This window comes from Thamnophis sirtalis, unplaced genomic scaffold, assembly GCF_051295495.1.
Source record: "Thamnophis sirtalis isolate CommonGarterSnake01/CBP01778 unplaced genomic scaffold, rThaSir2_p1.2 scaffold_1, whole genome shotgun sequence".
NCBI classification, from domain to species: domain Eukaryota; kingdom Metazoa; phylum Chordata; class Lepidosauria; order Squamata; family Natricidae; genus Thamnophis; species Thamnophis sirtalis.
Window position 1 is genome coordinate 48,040,443 of NW_028261381.1, and position 18,380 is coordinate 48,058,822.

The 18,380-nt window shown below is 40.2% G+C and overlaps 1 protein-coding gene across 1 annotated transcript in view; it reads left to right on the forward strand.

Moving 5' to 3' along the window:
- Nucleotides 1–16,460, forward strand: part of STEAP3 (STEAP3 metalloreductase) — a 31,935-nt gene extending 15,475 nt beyond the window's left edge. Inside the window, exons 2-5 of the mRNA XM_014056642.2 lie at nucleotides 1,784–2,278; nucleotides 3,502–4,029; nucleotides 7,284–7,445; nucleotides 10,974–16,460. Of these exons, the coding sequence (XP_013912117.2) occupies nucleotides 1,793–2,278; nucleotides 3,502–4,029; nucleotides 7,284–7,445; nucleotides 10,974–11,264 (1,467 nt within the window). The 5' untranslated portion in view covers nucleotides 1,784–1,792 and the 3' untranslated portion in view covers nucleotides 11,265–16,460. The remainder of the gene's footprint in view (nucleotides 1–1,783; nucleotides 2,279–3,501; nucleotides 4,030–7,283; nucleotides 7,446–10,973) is intronic.
- Nucleotides 16,461–18,380: the final 1,920 nt, after the last annotated feature.

Sequence of the window (18,380 nt, forward strand, 5' to 3'; positions counted from 1 at the left end):
CTCTGCCTGTACCAAGATGCCAGATCTTTCTTGCTACTGCTGTGATTGGAAAGAAAGGAGAAGTGATTGCAGTTAAAGCTTTGGGATTTTAAAAAACCGCCTTGCTTTTTCCCCACCAGTATCATATGAGTTCCAAACAAAATCAGAACAAATGGTACAGTTGCACCAAGGAGGGAGTCCTTTTCATTGGATTTACCTTAGTTCCAATTTTGGAAAGCCGGAACAAGGTATCTCTGTATATCCAACACTGTCTTGCTAGAGATAAGCACTGCATATGAATCAGCAAAAATAAAGGCTTAGTGTGGACCACCAATGGCGTCTGACTCATCTGTTTTAAGGTGAGATACTAGACCACACTCCTTTATAAGAATCTTTGAACAAGCTGTCTTAATCATGTTGACTTCAAACAATGGTCTTAGTTAAATCTACCATTAGTGAGAGTCCAGACTTCATCTAGTCCCCTCCTTTTAAAAATACCACTCTTTTGCTTTTATTTTCAAAGAGTGTAATGCTTCAGATTTAGATGGATTGCATCATCTATTGTCTTGGCAAATCAAAACAAGAGAGCACAATGTTTAATTTAAAACTTTGCAAATCTGCCCTTGCTCATTTTGAATGGCAGTTTGCAAAACACAGGTGCCAGACTATAAAAGAGACTAGGACAGTTCCTTATCCGTGGGGAGAACAGCTTGCACGTTTGAGGCATCACTGGTTCATGAGACAAATCTCTAGGTAAATTCTATCTTGACATTACTGAATATTTATATATCTTAATTTCACTTAGACAGATAAGGTTCTGTTTGTTTGAAGTCTGAACTGGGCAACAATTAGCTCTGAAGCTGTCTCATTCCCAATCTTCTCTAGCGAACATGTCCAATAGTGAGGGATAATGGGAGTTATAATCCGAGGTCATCTAAATTCTAAAGGACTGCATGTCAATCATGCTGCTTTAAGAGTATAGCTTTTAAGAGTGCTTTTAAAAGGAACTTCTGAAATAGAGCTCAAAAACTGATCTGTTTTTTAAACTGATAATTTTGTTCATTGGATTAAATGAGTATAATATAAGAATGTTTCTGCTGTAATTACAGGAATGGGTTCTCAAATCAGGGGTTTCATATTATGAAATGCAATTCTAATCTGTATTTATTCCAGAATCTTTATTGCAGATGTTTTTGATGTTTTCTCTAAAGATAATGCAAAAACAATAAAGATTGTTGGACAATGTTTTAAATAAACTAATAAGCATAGAAACATCATGAAATTTAATTCTTATGAGCTAATCATGGAAATGTGTAATATTTTCTAATTCATACTTACTCAAGTGCTAAAAATATTCTGTTAAAACACTATGTATTTATAAAATCATATTAAGACTTGCTTTTAAAGTAAAATTTAGCTCTTCATCAGGAAACACCAAAGATTTTAGAAGTAAGTTTAAATGAAGTTTGTAAGTAGGTGTTTTCTTCTTTACTTAATGAGTTAATACTTAAGTATAATTCAATATTTTAATGACAAATTCTGAAGCCTGATTTAAATATTTATTGATTAAAGTATTTACTGATTTAAGTGTTTAAGTATTTATTATAAATGTTATAATAACATTCAACACTTATATTATAGTGTACAACTGCATGAGATAAAGAAATTATTCTGATTTTTATTTGAGATGTTCAAAGAACTTTCAGTGTGGGACTTAAGCTATATACCGTCAATAATCAAGCAGATGCTTCATGAAAAAACCCAATGTGGATGTTTGATATGACCTTGTGTTTATTTGCTTTAGCTTTACGGGATGCCAGGAGGCGACATGGCCAAACCACTGCTAGATCATCAGAACACGGACAGTAATTTAAGTCTGGCCCCAGCTGCTGGGAGCAGGACAATTGGGATTCTGGGAAGTGGAGACTTTGCACGCTCCTTGTCTATGCGCCTGGTGTGCTCAGGTTTCAAAGTGGTGGTCGGAAGCCGGAACCCGAAGCGCAACACCAGCCTCTTTCCTTCTGCAGTTGAGGTAACATGCCAGGCAGACGCCATAAAGAAGGCCGATATCATCTTTGTGGCAATTTTCAGAGAACACTACACCACGCTCTGTGACCTCAACAACGAGCTTTCTGGCAAAGTACTGGTAGATGTTAGCAACAATGCTGAAATAAATCATCACAAAGAATCCAATGCAGAGTATCTAGCCTCGCTTTTGCCAACCTGCATAGTGGTCAAAGGATTTAATGTCATTTCAGCCTGGACCCTGCAGTCAGGTTCCAGAGATGGGAACAAACAGGTAATGTTTTTTTTCCCCCTTTGGTACATTGTGGACATACCGGCGTCTCTGAGCTTCTGAGATTTTCCCCTCCTCAGAAGAAATCATAATTTTTAACCAGTTTCTTCTGCGTAAGGTTGAGACCCATCAGAAACTGTGTGAATTTAGCTTGGAAAAAAAGGGAAAAGCATCAACCATCTCCACCCCAATGGAGGAAGTTGATTGATTAATAACAGATCCCATCTCCTCTTCCGACCCTGCCTCCCCATCTATAATTGACTTTTAGCAATTGGATTAATTTATTTATGAGAGTGTGTGTGTGTGTGTGTGTATGCACGCACACACACATATATCCTCCATCATACATCATATATGTATGCTTGTAAGTCATCAAAGTTATCTTGTGTAAGATTGGCAACCAATTTTTTTTTCTTTTAACAAACCTGTAATCCCTTGCTGGAATCTGGGTGGCTGAATGGAGCTGAGCATTTCCTGACTGAATGCCCTATGTGGAGTTCACAGCAGATATTTTCTTTTTGCTCCCAGAGAGAGAAATATCTGCCACTACCAAGGATCAAACTCACAGTCTCCTGCTTGTGAAGCCTGAGCTCTACCTTTACGACAACACGCTGTTCATAAGATGGGCAACCAATAAAATATTAGGCTCAGGCATCAAATTCTGGCTGGCCTTGTAATTGAGGTAGTCATCATTATAGAAAATTATTGATTCATTACAATTCATATAAAGTACTTCAGTACCTTTTTTACGATCCCTCACCAGAAGCTTCTTGTTATTCATAATGGTTCACTGGGGGGAATGCTTATTTCCACATTCAAGAATAAGACTATCATGGGAAGTAAAAGCATCCAGGAACAGAAAAGAAAATGATGTTAGGTGAATCATTTTTCACTGCTGCTACTGCTGCTGCTGCTGTGGTCATCCATCCACCCATTCATCCACATTTATATCCTATCTTTCACCTGAGAGCTCATACGGTATACAAGTGGATTTCCTCTCACTTGACTCTGTATGGTAGGTTGGAGTGAAAGAGAATAAATGGCTCCAAATCAGCAATGAATCCCATGGTTGAATAGGAATTTAAAACTGGGCTTCTCGGGTCCAATTCTAAAACCTTAACTACTAGACAACACTATCCTGTTAAGATTCCTTTGGTTGCACAACTGCCTTGGATTCCTGGTTGCAATTTCCCAGATGTTCCCCCCCCCCCCTCTTTTCGTTGCAGGTCTTCATTTGCTCTGACAACCAAGAAGCCAAACAGGCTGTTGCTGAAATTGCTCATGCCCTGGGCTTCATCCCAGTGGACATGGGTGCCTTGTTCTCAGCTCGGGAAATAGAGAATATTCCGTTGCGTCTCCTCCCTGCCTGGAAGATTCCCGTCTTCTTGGCCCTGGGCCTCTTTCTCTGCTTCTACACCTACAACTTCATCCGGCAAGTCTTGCATCCTTACATTCGAGAGAAGAAGAACAAATTCTACAAGATCCCTGTGGAGATCGTCAACACCACCTTGCCTTGCGTGGCCTACGTCATGCTCTCCTTGGTCTACCTTCCTGGAGTGCTCGCAGCCATCTTTCAGCTGTACCACTGCACAAAGTACCGGCGTTTCCCTGACTGGCTTGACCAGTGGCTGCAACACCGGAAGCAGATAGGCCTCCTGAGCTTTTTCTGCGCAGCATTGCATGCTGTCTATAGTCTGTGCCTACCCATGCGCCGGTCCCACCGCTATCTGTTGCTCAACGAGGCAGTCAAGCAGGTACGGTACCCTGAGGAAGGAAATTGGAAAGCTGGCTGCTTACTCCTTTCATTGCATGATCTTAGGAATCCCTAGCTCCGCTGCTTCATTCCAAGTTGCCGCAACCTTGTGCTAGCTAGTGGGCTGTATAAGTAGTCCTCAACTTAACTACCATTTGTTTAGTGACCGAAGTTACAATAGAACTCTAGCAACATCTCCGTGGTCACATGATCATGAATTCAGATGCTTGGCAACTGATTTGTATGGTTGCAGTGTCCTAGGGTCATTGGATCACGTTTTGTGACCTTCTGACAAACAAAGTCAGTATGGAAGCCAGATTCACTTAACAACTAGATTACTAACTAACAACCATGGCAAGAAAGGTCATAAAATTGGGAAAACTCATTTAACAACTGTCTTAGTAAGAGAAATTTTGGGTCAATTGTGATCATAAGACAAGGACTACTGCAATTATATTTTGGCAGGATGGGAGCCGCAGTAGAATGGTGATACCAAATTGCCAGGATTAGAATGTCATGGGAGCTTTTTCTTAGCTTTGGGAGTGAGATAGTTTGGAGATTGTTACTTTAAGGAGAGAAAACACTTCATTGAGCTGCTATCAGGATTAGCCCTAAAGTTTTTGAATATTCTCAGAAGGACTTCATTGAATAGAGGAGCCTAAGGCCACATTCAGCCGTGGAAGTTTGGATTGCCCACCATTCATTCATTCCATAGTTGTAATCAAAAGAAGAGAGTATTTGTAGCTCAAGGTTGAACCGTGGTGCTCCCTAAGCTTGGTTATTTTCTTGCAGATGTTTCATTAGCACTAATTATGTTACCTACTTCGGTAATGAAAGGTCTGCAAGAAAACAAGCTCAGAGAGCTCTGAGGACTCCATTGTTATGATGTTTGTACCTTTAAAAGATACAAAATGTGGGTTCTTTCTGGCATTTTGTTCTGATTAACCATGCAACAAAACAAAGAGATTTTAGTCTCCTTCCACACTTGTTTTCTGGATTTTCCATCCCAAAATTTCCATAGCCATTCTTAGTCTATATTCTAGATACCAGAAAACTGGCTGTTATATTCTAGCTAGCTTAGGCTTCCAAGTATTTCCCATGAAATGAGACATGAATGATTTAGCCCAGGTTCCCATTCTCCAAGGATGAAAAGAAGGAGATCCTGGACATAGCATTCACCTGAGCCAGTAGGAGGAAAGCTGGGTCAGAAGGCATTATCCAGTGTGAACTGTGGATATTCCTGGTTTTCCTTTGCCCTTCTGAAAAGTTAGAAAAGTGGTTTCTTTCTATGTGGAAGTCAAGATCCACGCTTAACCTCAAAATCTAAGGTATGATTAGATGATTTCTATGGAACACTTCAATATAATGGTTTCATTTCAGTTTCTAAATTAGCAAGGACCCCATAGTTCAACCCTGAACTACAGGTATTTTTTCCTATCAATAAAGATTATAAACTTGATGAAGTGGATGCCAGGCAGTGGTGGGATTCAAATAATTTAACAACCGGTTCTCTGCCCTAATGATTTCTTCCAACAACCCATTCATCAAACTGCTCAGAAGCTTAACCGGTCTCCCAAAGTGGTACAAACTGGCTGAATCCTACCACTGATGCCAGTGGACCTCAGTTCTACTTAAGTAAGTGAATAAGAGATGCAGTGTAGAAAAACAATTTCAATTCCATTCTAGCTTGCCTGCATGATCTCTTGCCCATTCGCCTTCCTGTATTTGCTGCTAGGAACACAATATCCCCACCATAGCTTTTAATTCTGTTCCTGTTTCTTTTGGGTGATTTTTGTAAATAAATCTCAGGCAGGTTTTCCTGGTCTGTTTGTTTCTCTTCTTATGCTAGTTATCCCTACCCCCACCCCCAAGCTTCATGAATCACATTGATTTAACAGAATAAATGGAAGGAGCTAAGTGTCAGTCTCTGTAATATAGTACAAATCCCATTTCTGAGAGGTTTTTTCCCCATTAGCCTGAAGACTTCTCTCCTAAAAGCATTTAAACCAAATCCCATTAAGCCCTTAAGCTGTCCAGCATTCAGAGAGTGATGTTTGTGGTCTTTGCTTGAAATTAGAGCCTCTTTGCCATTTTAACTGTACCTTTCAAATGGCAAAGTGTGGTTTGATCTTCCAGGCACCAAATTCCTGGCACAAACTTGCAGAGGTCGGTGAGAGTTATAGACATTCTGTTTTCTTTCTGCCGCATTTCAACAATATGGGGGAATCAATTCGGTGGCTCCTATATGGGTGACTGGGTTTAGAATAATAGTTTTGTTGCCAATCCAGCTGTCAGCCTCATCCAGATACCTATGTGTGGGTATAAGTAAGATTCACTCTCTTTATTGGTACCAGATGGTAAGTGAAGGTAAGTGGGAGACACTCCTGCAGCAGAATTAAATTCACATTTTTGTTTCAATCCGCATGTGTCCACCAGGAAAAGGAACAGGTTAAATCTTGCTGATTGATCAAAAGTTTTTGCCCAGCCCTAAGCCACATGGCACAATTACAAAAGCTCTGAAACTTTTCCTTTACAATATTTTTATGCCAAGATATATGGTTGTTGATTGGTGTATTGATACATGCTCATCTCTAGGAAAATTGTTTCTAAACAGATTGTGATCCAGAAAGAGCTTTCCATCCAGCCTAGGAGAAGCAAAACCCTAAGCACACTTAGATGCCAATAAGTGACTTAAAGGAAACTTTGGGAGGGCAGTACTAAAAATCCAACACATGCACAAACAGTGTACTGCATTGAAAACACAGGTGAACCCTCCTTTTATGCAGTATTAAGAGCAATAGGAAGGAAGCTGTTAGCTAATTGCCAGTGGCACAACTGAAGCACTTGTACGTCACTTGTGGGAATTAACCATGTGCCAGCTTAAACTATTTAAACTTCACTATCATTGATGAACAATTATGAAACAGCCCCACATTGTGTATGCAAGCTGTGTGAAGCTGCCTGGGGCAATGGAAGGAGCGGGCCAAAACTGACGGTTGGAACCCTTGTGACTATTCCCAGATATGAAAAGTTCCCACTCCTATTTCTTCAAGTCAAATGGAGGTTAGGAATCAGTATCTGATCAGAAAAAAATGTTGGCTGAAGGACAGGCTTCCTTTGTCCAAAGTTTCAAGATATCCTGAAGCTGGCAAACATTATATGGAAATTAAGCCTGCCCTCGAGCTTTTATTCAGTTCGCCATCCTGTTCCCCATTGCTTGGTTTATTCAACATGACTTTCCCACTGTTCTTTCAGGTGGAGAGGAGAACAGATGCCTGGGTGGAAGAGGAAGTCTGGAGGATGGAGATATACATCTCTTTTGGTATCATGGCTCTGGGCTTGCTCTCGTTACTTGCCATAACCTCACTCCCGTCCATCTCTAACTCTCTCAACTGGAGGGAATTCAGCTTCATTCAAGTAAGTGCTACAGTTCAAGGTTGTTCTACAGAAAGAATGAATTCCTGAAGCCAGACTGGTGATGAAGGAGACCGTGTTCTTAGGTCCATTCAGTATACACGTAAAGAATTTCATCACTATCCAGCCTTGTTGCTAACCACCATAGGTGAATATATCTTCTGTGACAGCATCCCTTGAATGGAGAACCAACATGCTGATGATGCCCACATAAATAGGAAGTAGAATGCCCTTGGCTCCAAGCCACAGGGAATCTTCCAGCTGCACGAAGATTGCCCAGCACTGCATTAAATAGGCCTAGATGAGATGAAGTCCACCCTCTGTTCTGAGCGAGATAGAAAGTGGAATCAAAAAACTCAGATTATTACATGATGTTGATGATTGGCCATCCAGATGTTATCCAATTCAAGGCAGCATATATACATACCTATTATGTCCCTATCAGTAGTGGGTACTACCGGTTCAGACAGGTTCGGCAAAACCGGTAGTGGTTTGGCGGCCTGAGTCGCTGGAACCAGCAGTGACCCAAGCCTACCACGCCCCTGAACCGGTTCCCCGGGCGGCGCCATCTTGTTTTTCAGTTCTGTGCATGCGCAGAACAATTTTAATTACACTGCACATATGTGCGAAGTGCACACATGAGCAAACCGGCAGTAGTGCCTGCCGGAACCCAGCCCAGGTCCCCACCTCCTATTTTCTTTACTACCACAACCGCCCTGTGAGATGGGTGGGCTGAAAAGAATAAGTGGCCAAAAGTGGGGATTAAATTAAGACCAAAAACCCTGGGATCCCTAAGTTCAGTTGAGGAGGGGGGAATGTTGGTGGCTCTAGAAAAACATCTTTCTCAATAGAGTCCCATAATAACAGTTTTACTTCTTTAAGGACCCTTTTGGCAGCGAGGGTGAATATTTCAGTGATGGCAAAATTCCACAAACCGCACATGTGCATCAAGAAGATCCTATAGTGCAGGGGTCCCCACCCTGTGCGCCACAGCCCACTACCAGGCCTTGGCCATCAGGCCACATGAGTGGCTGGCCAGTGGGCATGCATGGGCACACACAATTCACCCACTTACATTAGCACTGCATGAACGTAGTGCAGATGCTACCCTCACCGCAGACACTGCCGTCACCACGAACATCACGCCCACCTGCAGCTGTTTGCACATGTGCATATAAAACCACCTGCCCCCCCTCCAGGCCACCAAGCCAGTAAGGTTGGGGAACTCCACTGTAGTGTACCAAGAAGATTTCCTATAGGAAACCTTGACAGTTTCATTGGTTTCAAGAGAGACATTGGTTCACTACAACCTTCACCTGACATCCAGCGGACTGCTCTGATGAAGGATGTTGCAGGCATCCCCCATGGCTGAAGAAAACGAGGGTAACGGAAAGGGATACTGATGAATGAAAGCAGTCGATTCTCAGAAGAGTTTTTTGCTACTCAGAGCTGTCTCATCGTCAAAAGAGATCCTAGCAAGAAGCTGTTCCAGTTTAATGAGACAGAGATTTAGCTTAAAACACCAGAGCACTGCCAAAAAAAAAAAAAATCACCCAGAATATAAATAGATGTTCCTGGTTTTGAAACCAGTCCTAATTTTCTAACAAAATCAAACAATGTCACCAATTACTTCTGTACATCCACTTAGGTTAGTCTTTCTGTTTCCTGCTCTGACATGGCTTTCTGGGCTCTTGTTCTGATTACAGCACTCCTGTAATAAGCCAGAAAGGCAAAATCCTTTTCAAGGTCAATGCTAATGACTTTCTCTGACAGGCAAGGAATCTTTCTGCCAGACAGCCTTGTGCACTTTCAGAGATGGTTGCTGTACCATTGTGTTGTAATAAGATAATGTGGAATACATAAAGGACTAGCTGAAAATACCGTAATCCTTTCAGGAAGGATGCTTGTTGAGTCCTTAGACGAAAGCCCTGGTTTTGTTCTAATTATGATTTGCTGCATACAGTTAAGTCACAGTGACTGAATTCAGCCATACTAAGGCATATAAGCAAAGGGGAAAGCCATACGTACATAGATTTGCTTAAATTTATCAACATAAATGATAAAGAGGGACCCATGTCCCTCTCCAGCAAAGATTGATCCTGTTGAATTTTTTTCTATTGGCTGAGGCTCTGCTAAAAAGATTACAACATCACACAAGGGCTCCAAAGTTATTGCTCCACGTATTTGATTCAAGGTATATGTTGGGTTAGGTCTGAAGGAGGTTTTGATGATATTTGAACTAAGAGCTCTGTTAACTTAGCTACCTATGTCTATTATGTGCAGATTTATGGCACATGAAGCCATGTGGAAGTTTTCAGCCATGCGAGCCTCAGGCCTCCCAAATGGCAACTGCTTGTAAACCAAACACATATTTCATATTACCAGTTACAGCTCCCTCATGATGTTTGCTCAGTCCTTGTTTCTAGAAGAAATGGCATAATGATTCTTTTTTTTAAAAAATGCACTTCCTTCCCAAATCCGTCTATTACAATTCAGCACAGGGCAAGATGCTTTAACGTATGTCAGAGCCTTGCATATTTACACATTACTGTTTTAAAAGTCAAAGCAAGCCAGATTTGTAGTCTAATATATCATTTGGGACTCGTAACAGTCCCTGGCTGTGTCACTGTAAACACGGGCCTCCTTCATATCTTTGGCTGCTGATGAGGAGAGAGTTCAGGCCAACATCTAGCTTTATCTCCATTTAGTTTGAAGCACACCTGGCATTCAGCTCAACCCATCTCTACCAGGTTATAAGTGGTAACTTAAGTCTTTTGAAGGGGCAGAAATGAACCTTTTGCACCCATGATGTGCTCAGTTTACAAATGGTAAAGGGATCAGAGTTCCTCCCAGAGCCTTCCAATTTCCTATATCACTATTATTTTTCAAAATCTCATTGGACTTGGGGTGCAGGTGTCCATTGCTCATCTAAATGACTGGAAAGGGGTTGACTATACCCTAACAAAATTAACAGTTATGTTTCCATTGACTTCAACAGAATTAATATCACATTTCAGGGATATTTTTCATGTGTAAGTTAACTGCTTGTGGGTTTACTGGAGACTAAATTCTGTTGAGTCAAGGATTCAGTGCTAAGTGCCTGAGTGAATCAAGATAAATTTCCAGGTCTGGATGTATGTTTGAAATAGAGCAGGGGTGTCAAACTCAAGGCCCGCAGCCGGAACTGGCCTGCAGGGTGCTTAGATCGGGGCCATCCTAGAAACAGCAAAGGACTAGCCTACAGTACAAGCTCTGTTTTCAGCTGTGATGGTTTCCTGCAACCCTCTGCCAGCAAAAACTGAGCTCGGCCCTCCCAAGCTTCATTTTCGCTGGCAGAGCGCTCATGCCCCCAACATGAGTGACACTGAGCTGGCCACACCCATCCTGGTCATGCCCAGCCACCCCCATCCCCAAGATCATACACAACCCTAATGTGGCCCTCAATGAAATTAGTTTGACACCTCTGAAGTAGAGTATAAAAGTTAACATTACAGAAAATAACAGGTCTTTATTCCTTCCCACTTTTTTCAGTCTACCCTCGGTTTTGTTGCTCTGGTGATCAGCACATTCCACACCTTGACTTACGGATGGACAAGAGCCTTTGATGAAAACCAATACAAGTTTTACCTGCCTCCCACTTTCACCCTCACCCTCCTGGTACCATGCACCATAATCCTAGCTAAGCTCTTTTTCAACTTTCCTTGTATGAGCCAAAGACTGCAGCGCATCAGGGGTGGGTGGGAGCGGAACAGGTATGTCAAGTTCACGTTGCCAAGAGCATCCGGGGAATTTTCCAGTGGAGAAAGCAGCAGCATTGTGTGATGCTGATGAACCTCTGTTTCCATTACAATTGTGAAGAAGCATTATGATTCTGTTTTTATTGGGTGCGTGTTTTTTTTTTAAAAAGCCTTTTTGGTATCATTAAATGGTGGGCAATATCTTATTTCAGGAGAAAGTTATCCAACAGAGTAACATTGAGAATGCACTGATAATTTCCTAGGTTATAAAAAGGTTGCCTTAAAAACATCAGTGCAGAATTTTCACTTAGATCATTGAGGAAACACAAGCATTCTGCTTCTTTAATACAGGTAAAACACAATACTAGAAACATTTTGTTTTTCCCTGATACCAGTCTTTTTTTTTCTCATAAGGCTGCAATCTGACACACACTCATGAATAACATCTGGATTTCCTTCTGAGCAAAAACAAAATATGTTTTAAGTTCTGTGAAACGGACTTTCAGCTATACCCAGCCCCTTATCCATTAAACAATGAGAACTAATTCTAACAAATAACAAACATCTGGTTATTAAAGAAAATATTTTAATTCACAGGAGAAGGGGGAATCAGCCTAGAGGTTAGTCAACAGAGGTCAGGGAGGGTTATTTTAAATACCCTGCAGCTCATTGTTGTGTTCCTCCCGGTTCGGCCGAATTGGTAGTAGTTTGGCAGCCTGGGTTGCTGGAACCAGCAGCAACCCAGGCCTACCACTCCCCCGAACCGGTTCTCCACCATCTTGTTTTTTGCTTCTGTGCATGCGCAGAGCAATTTTTATTGCTCTGTGCATGCGTGCAGCACGCATCAAACACGCATGCACGAAGCATCCACAAGCAAACCGTATGTAGTAACTGCCGGAACCCATCCCTGCTGCAGCTACTGATGTAGCAACTGTGTTTTAACTCCTTCCACTTGTTTCCAAAACTTTTCAGCATAGTGTTCTATATACAACATGATATGGGCAAAGAAGCTTTGGGGCTACAATATCAGCCATTATGGAGACAGAATTAAATATTTTACATATGTACACATAGCTGCAACATATAATATTCATCACATTTCTCTTACATGGACAAATTCACACACAGGTTACTTGATTCTTCTGAGTAAATGCAACAATAAGTATGCCACATTCAAGTTGGTATGCCACTTGTATTCCCTGGTGTGGTTAGGGGTGGGGGGAAGAAAGGAGGGAAGGATGTTTCTTCCATCTATTTCAAAATCTTGGGAGATCACCAGGTCTCCTAAAATGTTGGCATCTTGCATAGAACCTCATGAGCTTTAAGATATCATGATCTCACGGCAATCTGAGATTGGATCTTGTTCTCTTGCAATATATATGTGTGTGTGTATATATATATGATTCTGCAGATGCCAAGTTGTCCACAGATGCTACATTACAGTGCCCTTGAAAAGCATTTAATGACATAGTAAATCCACATAAAGGACAATTTTGGAATGGCTGCTCTAGATCAGCAGCCTTTTAGCACTTCAATCAGTTAGATAAAATGGACTTTGGATTCCTTTTATAATTAGTATTAGCAAAAGCTGCTCTTCTATTCCAAAGAGCTGGCCCTCAAGTGTGCAGCTGTTAAGAGGTATTGTAGTTACGCTATTCTGAGTGCTTTATCCTGCATCTTTACATTATCTTATTTCCTCATTGTCTCAGGCATGGGGTAACACAGAATGAAGGGTTGGATTTTCCTGAATAGTTTGATTAGACTGCTTAGATTTGTGAGGGCTGTCCTTTCCTCAGTTAACCATGGCAGCAGTGAACGGATGGGGGCAGAAACTGCCCAAAGAAGATAAAGCTTGGGACAAGTGGCAGCAACTGTGTACCGGCAACCTATTAGCGTATACAATGGCAGAGAAGTTAACTTAAGCTAGGCCGGTAAATACATTTAACAGATTTAAATTTAACAAAATAAATGTGACATTTTGAATGGTCTTACAACTTTGAAGAATGAAAAGTGTTCCAATGCTGTCTTACTGCACATAGACATTGTTATTAATTGATGGCTGTACACTCACCCGGCCTCTGCATTGCGATGCTAATTCTTCATATATATTAAAATAATTTTAGTTTCAGTGTGAACTTTAAAAGAATTGGCAACGGAACACAATAGAGAAAACAGTTGCAATTGCCGCATAATCCAAGGAAAAGTCATGAGTTCTGTGTACTCCAAAGCATCTGTTTTTAGTATGAATTGAGCCTACTGAATGGCCCAGCTACAAATAATTTGCCAAATCTTTCAATTCTTAAAGTGTGTAATCATCCAATGAAGAACTTAGCTGTATTATAGTCACATTTGAAGCAAGACCTGCTTGTTCCAGATTTTGAAGTCGGGAAACCGAGTCCCATTGACAAGCTACTTGGCTTCGGTCACACACATCACTAAAGTAAGACAATATATATATAATATTTGGCTTAGTTTCATATAACCAACTTTGATCAACAAACATGGTAAAAATGCTGGCTTAAAGGTGAATGGACTATTGAGATTTAGGTGAGTGCACAGAAATCTAGTGACCTGCTGGATCCACAAACCCTTGTAGGGTGGCATTTATCTATTTACACATGGAGTCTGTCTAGCATAAGTGATATATAAGTCTAATGCTATTGAATACATACACACAGTATTCCTTACATTACCAGACAAATTTCTGCTGAGGCTGGCACAGTTTAAACAGGCTATAAAGTTATGCAGCAAAGATTTTCAGGTAACTGCAGAATTTGGTCCTGAGCCATTGTTCCCATGGAAGCTGGCAATAAGAAATATAATTTCTGTAATTATTTCACAATCTTGGCATGGATCTTGACTGGAAATAACTGCAAAGTAGCCATAAGAATCAGCTGCTTATCGTTTCTTTACCTATTATTTTAATCTGGTTCTTGTCTGCCTGCATCTGGGATCCTAGCCCATAACCACAGACCCACGCTCATAGTGACTGTAACAGTTTTCCAAAATGTTCGGAACACTCCTATTTTTAGAAATGGGCCATTCCAGTTGCAAATAGCTTTTGTTTTCCCGCCAATAAGAGTGTATGCAGCATCGCACTTCCGTTAGTTATTTGGTGTTTTCTATAGCGCCATTTCAATTCAGTTTCGGCCTTTTGACTGCAGAACTCTGTTAACGTATATTTTTTAAATATCGGGATCAAGTTTTCTGCCAAAAAGTGTGCGATTTGGGGATCTAAACTTCGAAGAAACTGTTCTAAAATGCTATGAAGAAGCAGAGTGAACTGAGTGAAGTAGAATCGGATTGCGACAAAAATTTTGTCATGGACAATGAGGAATCTGCTGCCAATTCTGACATCAGCGATGATGAAGCTCCCAATGAAATTGATGACCAGGTACAATCTACATCACGCAATAATTTATATGGCAAGAACAAATTCAAATGGTCTTCGGCACCTTTTGGAAGCAATAGATCCACAACTGCTAGTCACAATATTGTACTCTATTACCTGGACTATGGCCAGCAGCTAGAAATCTCGGGAATCTACCTACCCCCTCAGAGATTTGGAAATTATAATTTTCCAAAGAAATTATTAGCACCATCATTCAGTGGACCAATGTAAACATTGGAGCAGAAAGATTGAAGTTCAAGGATAGAGAAACGAAAAGTGACCTGTGCGATGTGATTTTTATAGAGATCCATAAAGTTTTGGGTTTACTGCTCCATATATCAATTTTTAGATCCAACCATGAAAACATTGATCAATAAATGAAAATTTTAACTTTACAAAGTAAATCTACCAACATATCCTACCTATTATTTTCATAGATTAAGAAAATTGTATGAGTGGTCATTATGACCTCACGTCTGTAATAGCGTAGCCGAAATAGTACATCTGTGGTTAAGGGCTAGAAACGACTTAACATTTGGACTCTGACATTTTGGATTTCCAAAAAAAAAAAAAACACCTCAAAATGTGTTCTGTGCCACAGTCACTTAAGCCAATTTTAGATCTCCTTTGAGAAGCTTTCTGGCAAATAGAAACTAATGAGTAGTATGAAAGGTTGTGCTTATGTATTAAGACTCTTTAGAAGTTCCAGAAATGATGCTTTATAACTTGTGGAAGTTCAGTAAGTGTCAAGCCTACTGTATAGGGCTAGTGGGAAGGAGCTTTCAAGCCAGCCACGCAGTCCCTACAAATGACACGGCTGCTTAAAATTTTTACAAAGAGGTTTTTTTATATACACTTTCCCCTATAGCAAAGACTTTACATTTTTTGGAGCCTGGATGTCTCCCACAACGTGAGGATTTTAATTCCTAGAATTCTCTAGCTGGCTAGGGCCATTGCTGAGAATGCACTTGGATTGATGAATACAGCCTAAAGTATGGGTGTCAAACTTATATGTTTTTTTCCCTTCATGGAGCTGGGGAGGCTGTGGCCTGCACGCAGTTTGACACCACTGGCATAAAATCATCACTAAGAAAACGGTGCAAGGGTTGATCACTTTGACCCTGATGGCGAGAAATAATGTGGCACCATCCAGCCTAGCAGGTGTCTGTTTTTATCCAATAGAAGCAAAAATCCTTGTTAAACAGCCAGGGCAGTGCAAGGCAGAGTCCTCTTTCATACAGTGTATATAGGATATACAATCTTGACAAGTACAATTTAATAGATCCTTTGTCTCTATTATCCAAAGATGTCCATACAGTTATTACATTAGTCGTTGACTGCTGCCAAGAATGTCACATGTACATGTTGCAAAGCATCAGAATTGCTTTAGTTTTTGTGAAACATTCCCATCTCCATGAAGCATTTTAAAAGTGACTTTGATTTTGTAAAAGAAACCAGTCATGTTCTGTCTCTCTCTCCCCCTCCCCTCCCTCCCTCCCTCCCTCGCTCTCTCTCTCGCTCTCTCGCTCTCTTGTTCGTCACAATAGGAAACACAACCTCTTTGTAAATAGTTTCTGCATTTTTAACCAATCAATATTGGGACAGAAAGGTTTGTGTAATGCTCGCTTGAAAATTATTTTTATATCTATATTCTGTATCTGCCGCAAAACTAAACAATGGTAACATACTGCCTATGTCAATGTTTTTCTGCACTGCCTAATTTGTGCCTTGGGAATTGTAAAGTTACCATCCTGCTTTACAGTGGACATTTTATTATTCTTGTTATGATACTGTAAAAAAAATGTAATCAAGATATATCTATGAACTGATGCAAAGAACCTGCTCTTTCTCTCTCTTTTTTCTTATTTGCAGTAAAAGACTATTTCTAGATCTCCTTTTCATTTTATCCTAGATTTTCAAACTTGGGGAAACGAGGGGAAAGGCACTGAAGATATCTCAGGAGTTGCAAAGTTCCTGGGAAAATTTGGAATTTGAGCTTTTTCCTAAAGTAGGTTGAAAATTCCTGCTTAAAAAAGAACTGAATGGACTGAATGCTCTGGCAGGGGTTTGTCCGTGGTCCACATAGTACTTTTGAGAACCAGAGCAGATTGCATTGGCCCACTTTAATGACCACTTAGAAAAGAGTCATTCTTCAATATTTACATACATACATACATACATACATACATACATACATGCATGCATGCATCTGAAATAGTAGGGGATAATGGCAATGGGTAATATTCAAGATTCATCATTTTAATTTTTAACAATTACCTCAAAAGAATCCAAATCCCTTGGTTAAGAGGACATGGGATTTTAATGAGCTTATTTGGCAGCTGTTTTGTTTTTTTAATGAGTTTGTTTCAAATTCAGGCAGCAAAACTTAATCTCTGCAGGTAAAGCTTATACAGGTAAGTCCTTCACTTATGACTACAATTGAGCCCAAAATTTCTGTTGCTACATGAGGCATTTGTTCAGTGAGTTTACATATAATGGTCATAAGTGTGAAAATGGTCATAAATCACTTTTTTCAGTGCCGTTGTACCTTCGAACGGTCGCTAAATGAACTGTTATAAATTGAGGACTACCTATAACATTCCCTAGGTATCAACTGGAATTTTAGCAATTGTACTTGTTTCCACTAAACTCAATTTCTTCTTTAAAGCAATAATTCCCGAGCCACAATATTAATTTGATATGAGATTTAAGGGATTATATTTTTGGTCCAGCTGCGTTAAGACAACTCCCACCAACAATTCTATTGGATGAATACAAAGAACTGTAACTATTTGGAATCTTTGAGTACCGAGTAACATTACAAGAAATGTTATATATTTATACATACAAGTTAAAGCTTTACATGTGGTCCACATTTATTCAAAAGTAGCACTCCCAATTAATTTTGGAGTGAAATCTAATCGGAGACATGAAACCTAACCTTTTTTTTTTTCAAAAGAAGGGTACCAGGGCATGCTCCCTGAAAAATGGGCAGATTAAGCCTTAAACATTTTTAAAGATGACATGGTAATATAGTAGCAAACGGGACATGACTATTTAAATGTATGAAGAAATCAAGTTCACAACAGATCACCATATAAAGATAACTGTGCTACATGATATTCACAGGTTTACATTCATTTGTGTATTAGTAGCAATTCAGCATTACATAAAACTTTTTTTTAAAAAAAACTACGGCATACAATTTTTCTTAGCAGCCTTTGGTACCTCACTAGACACTCAATTCTGTACATCTTTTCCCCACTCCTACATGAAAGAAAAGTTGTGCTGACACCTTGTGGTTTTGGCTGAAGACAAAATCCATTATAGTACTTTGTTCTAGTATTTGTGTAAACTGCACTGCTATTTCAAGGTAGTGTGTTTCTTGTAGAAGTGCCTGATGTGAATAAACCAGGTGCTTGGTAATAACCAGGTGACTCCAAGGAGTTGCAGAGTACTTGAGAACATCAGTCCTACTGTTCTGACCTAGGCTTCTCAAGAGCCTGAAGCAAACTCCTTTATCATGACAAAAACCTCTTCTATTAATTTGCTGTGAATTCTGCTCATTTTATGTCCATCAAAGTCTTTCAAGGGAGGATATACAGTCACAGAACTTATCTGGCTTGAAGAGCTAACAGACCAATATCTGCAAAACTTGGCAAGGAGTCTCGGAGAGTCACAAACCAATTAAGAGAACGAATTCTCTCCTGAAAACTCCACTCCCTTTTCGCTCCTCTTTTATTTCCTCTGCGATGGGCCATTCATGGTCCAATTGTGACCTTACTCCTAAGTCGACCCCTGTTCTTTAGC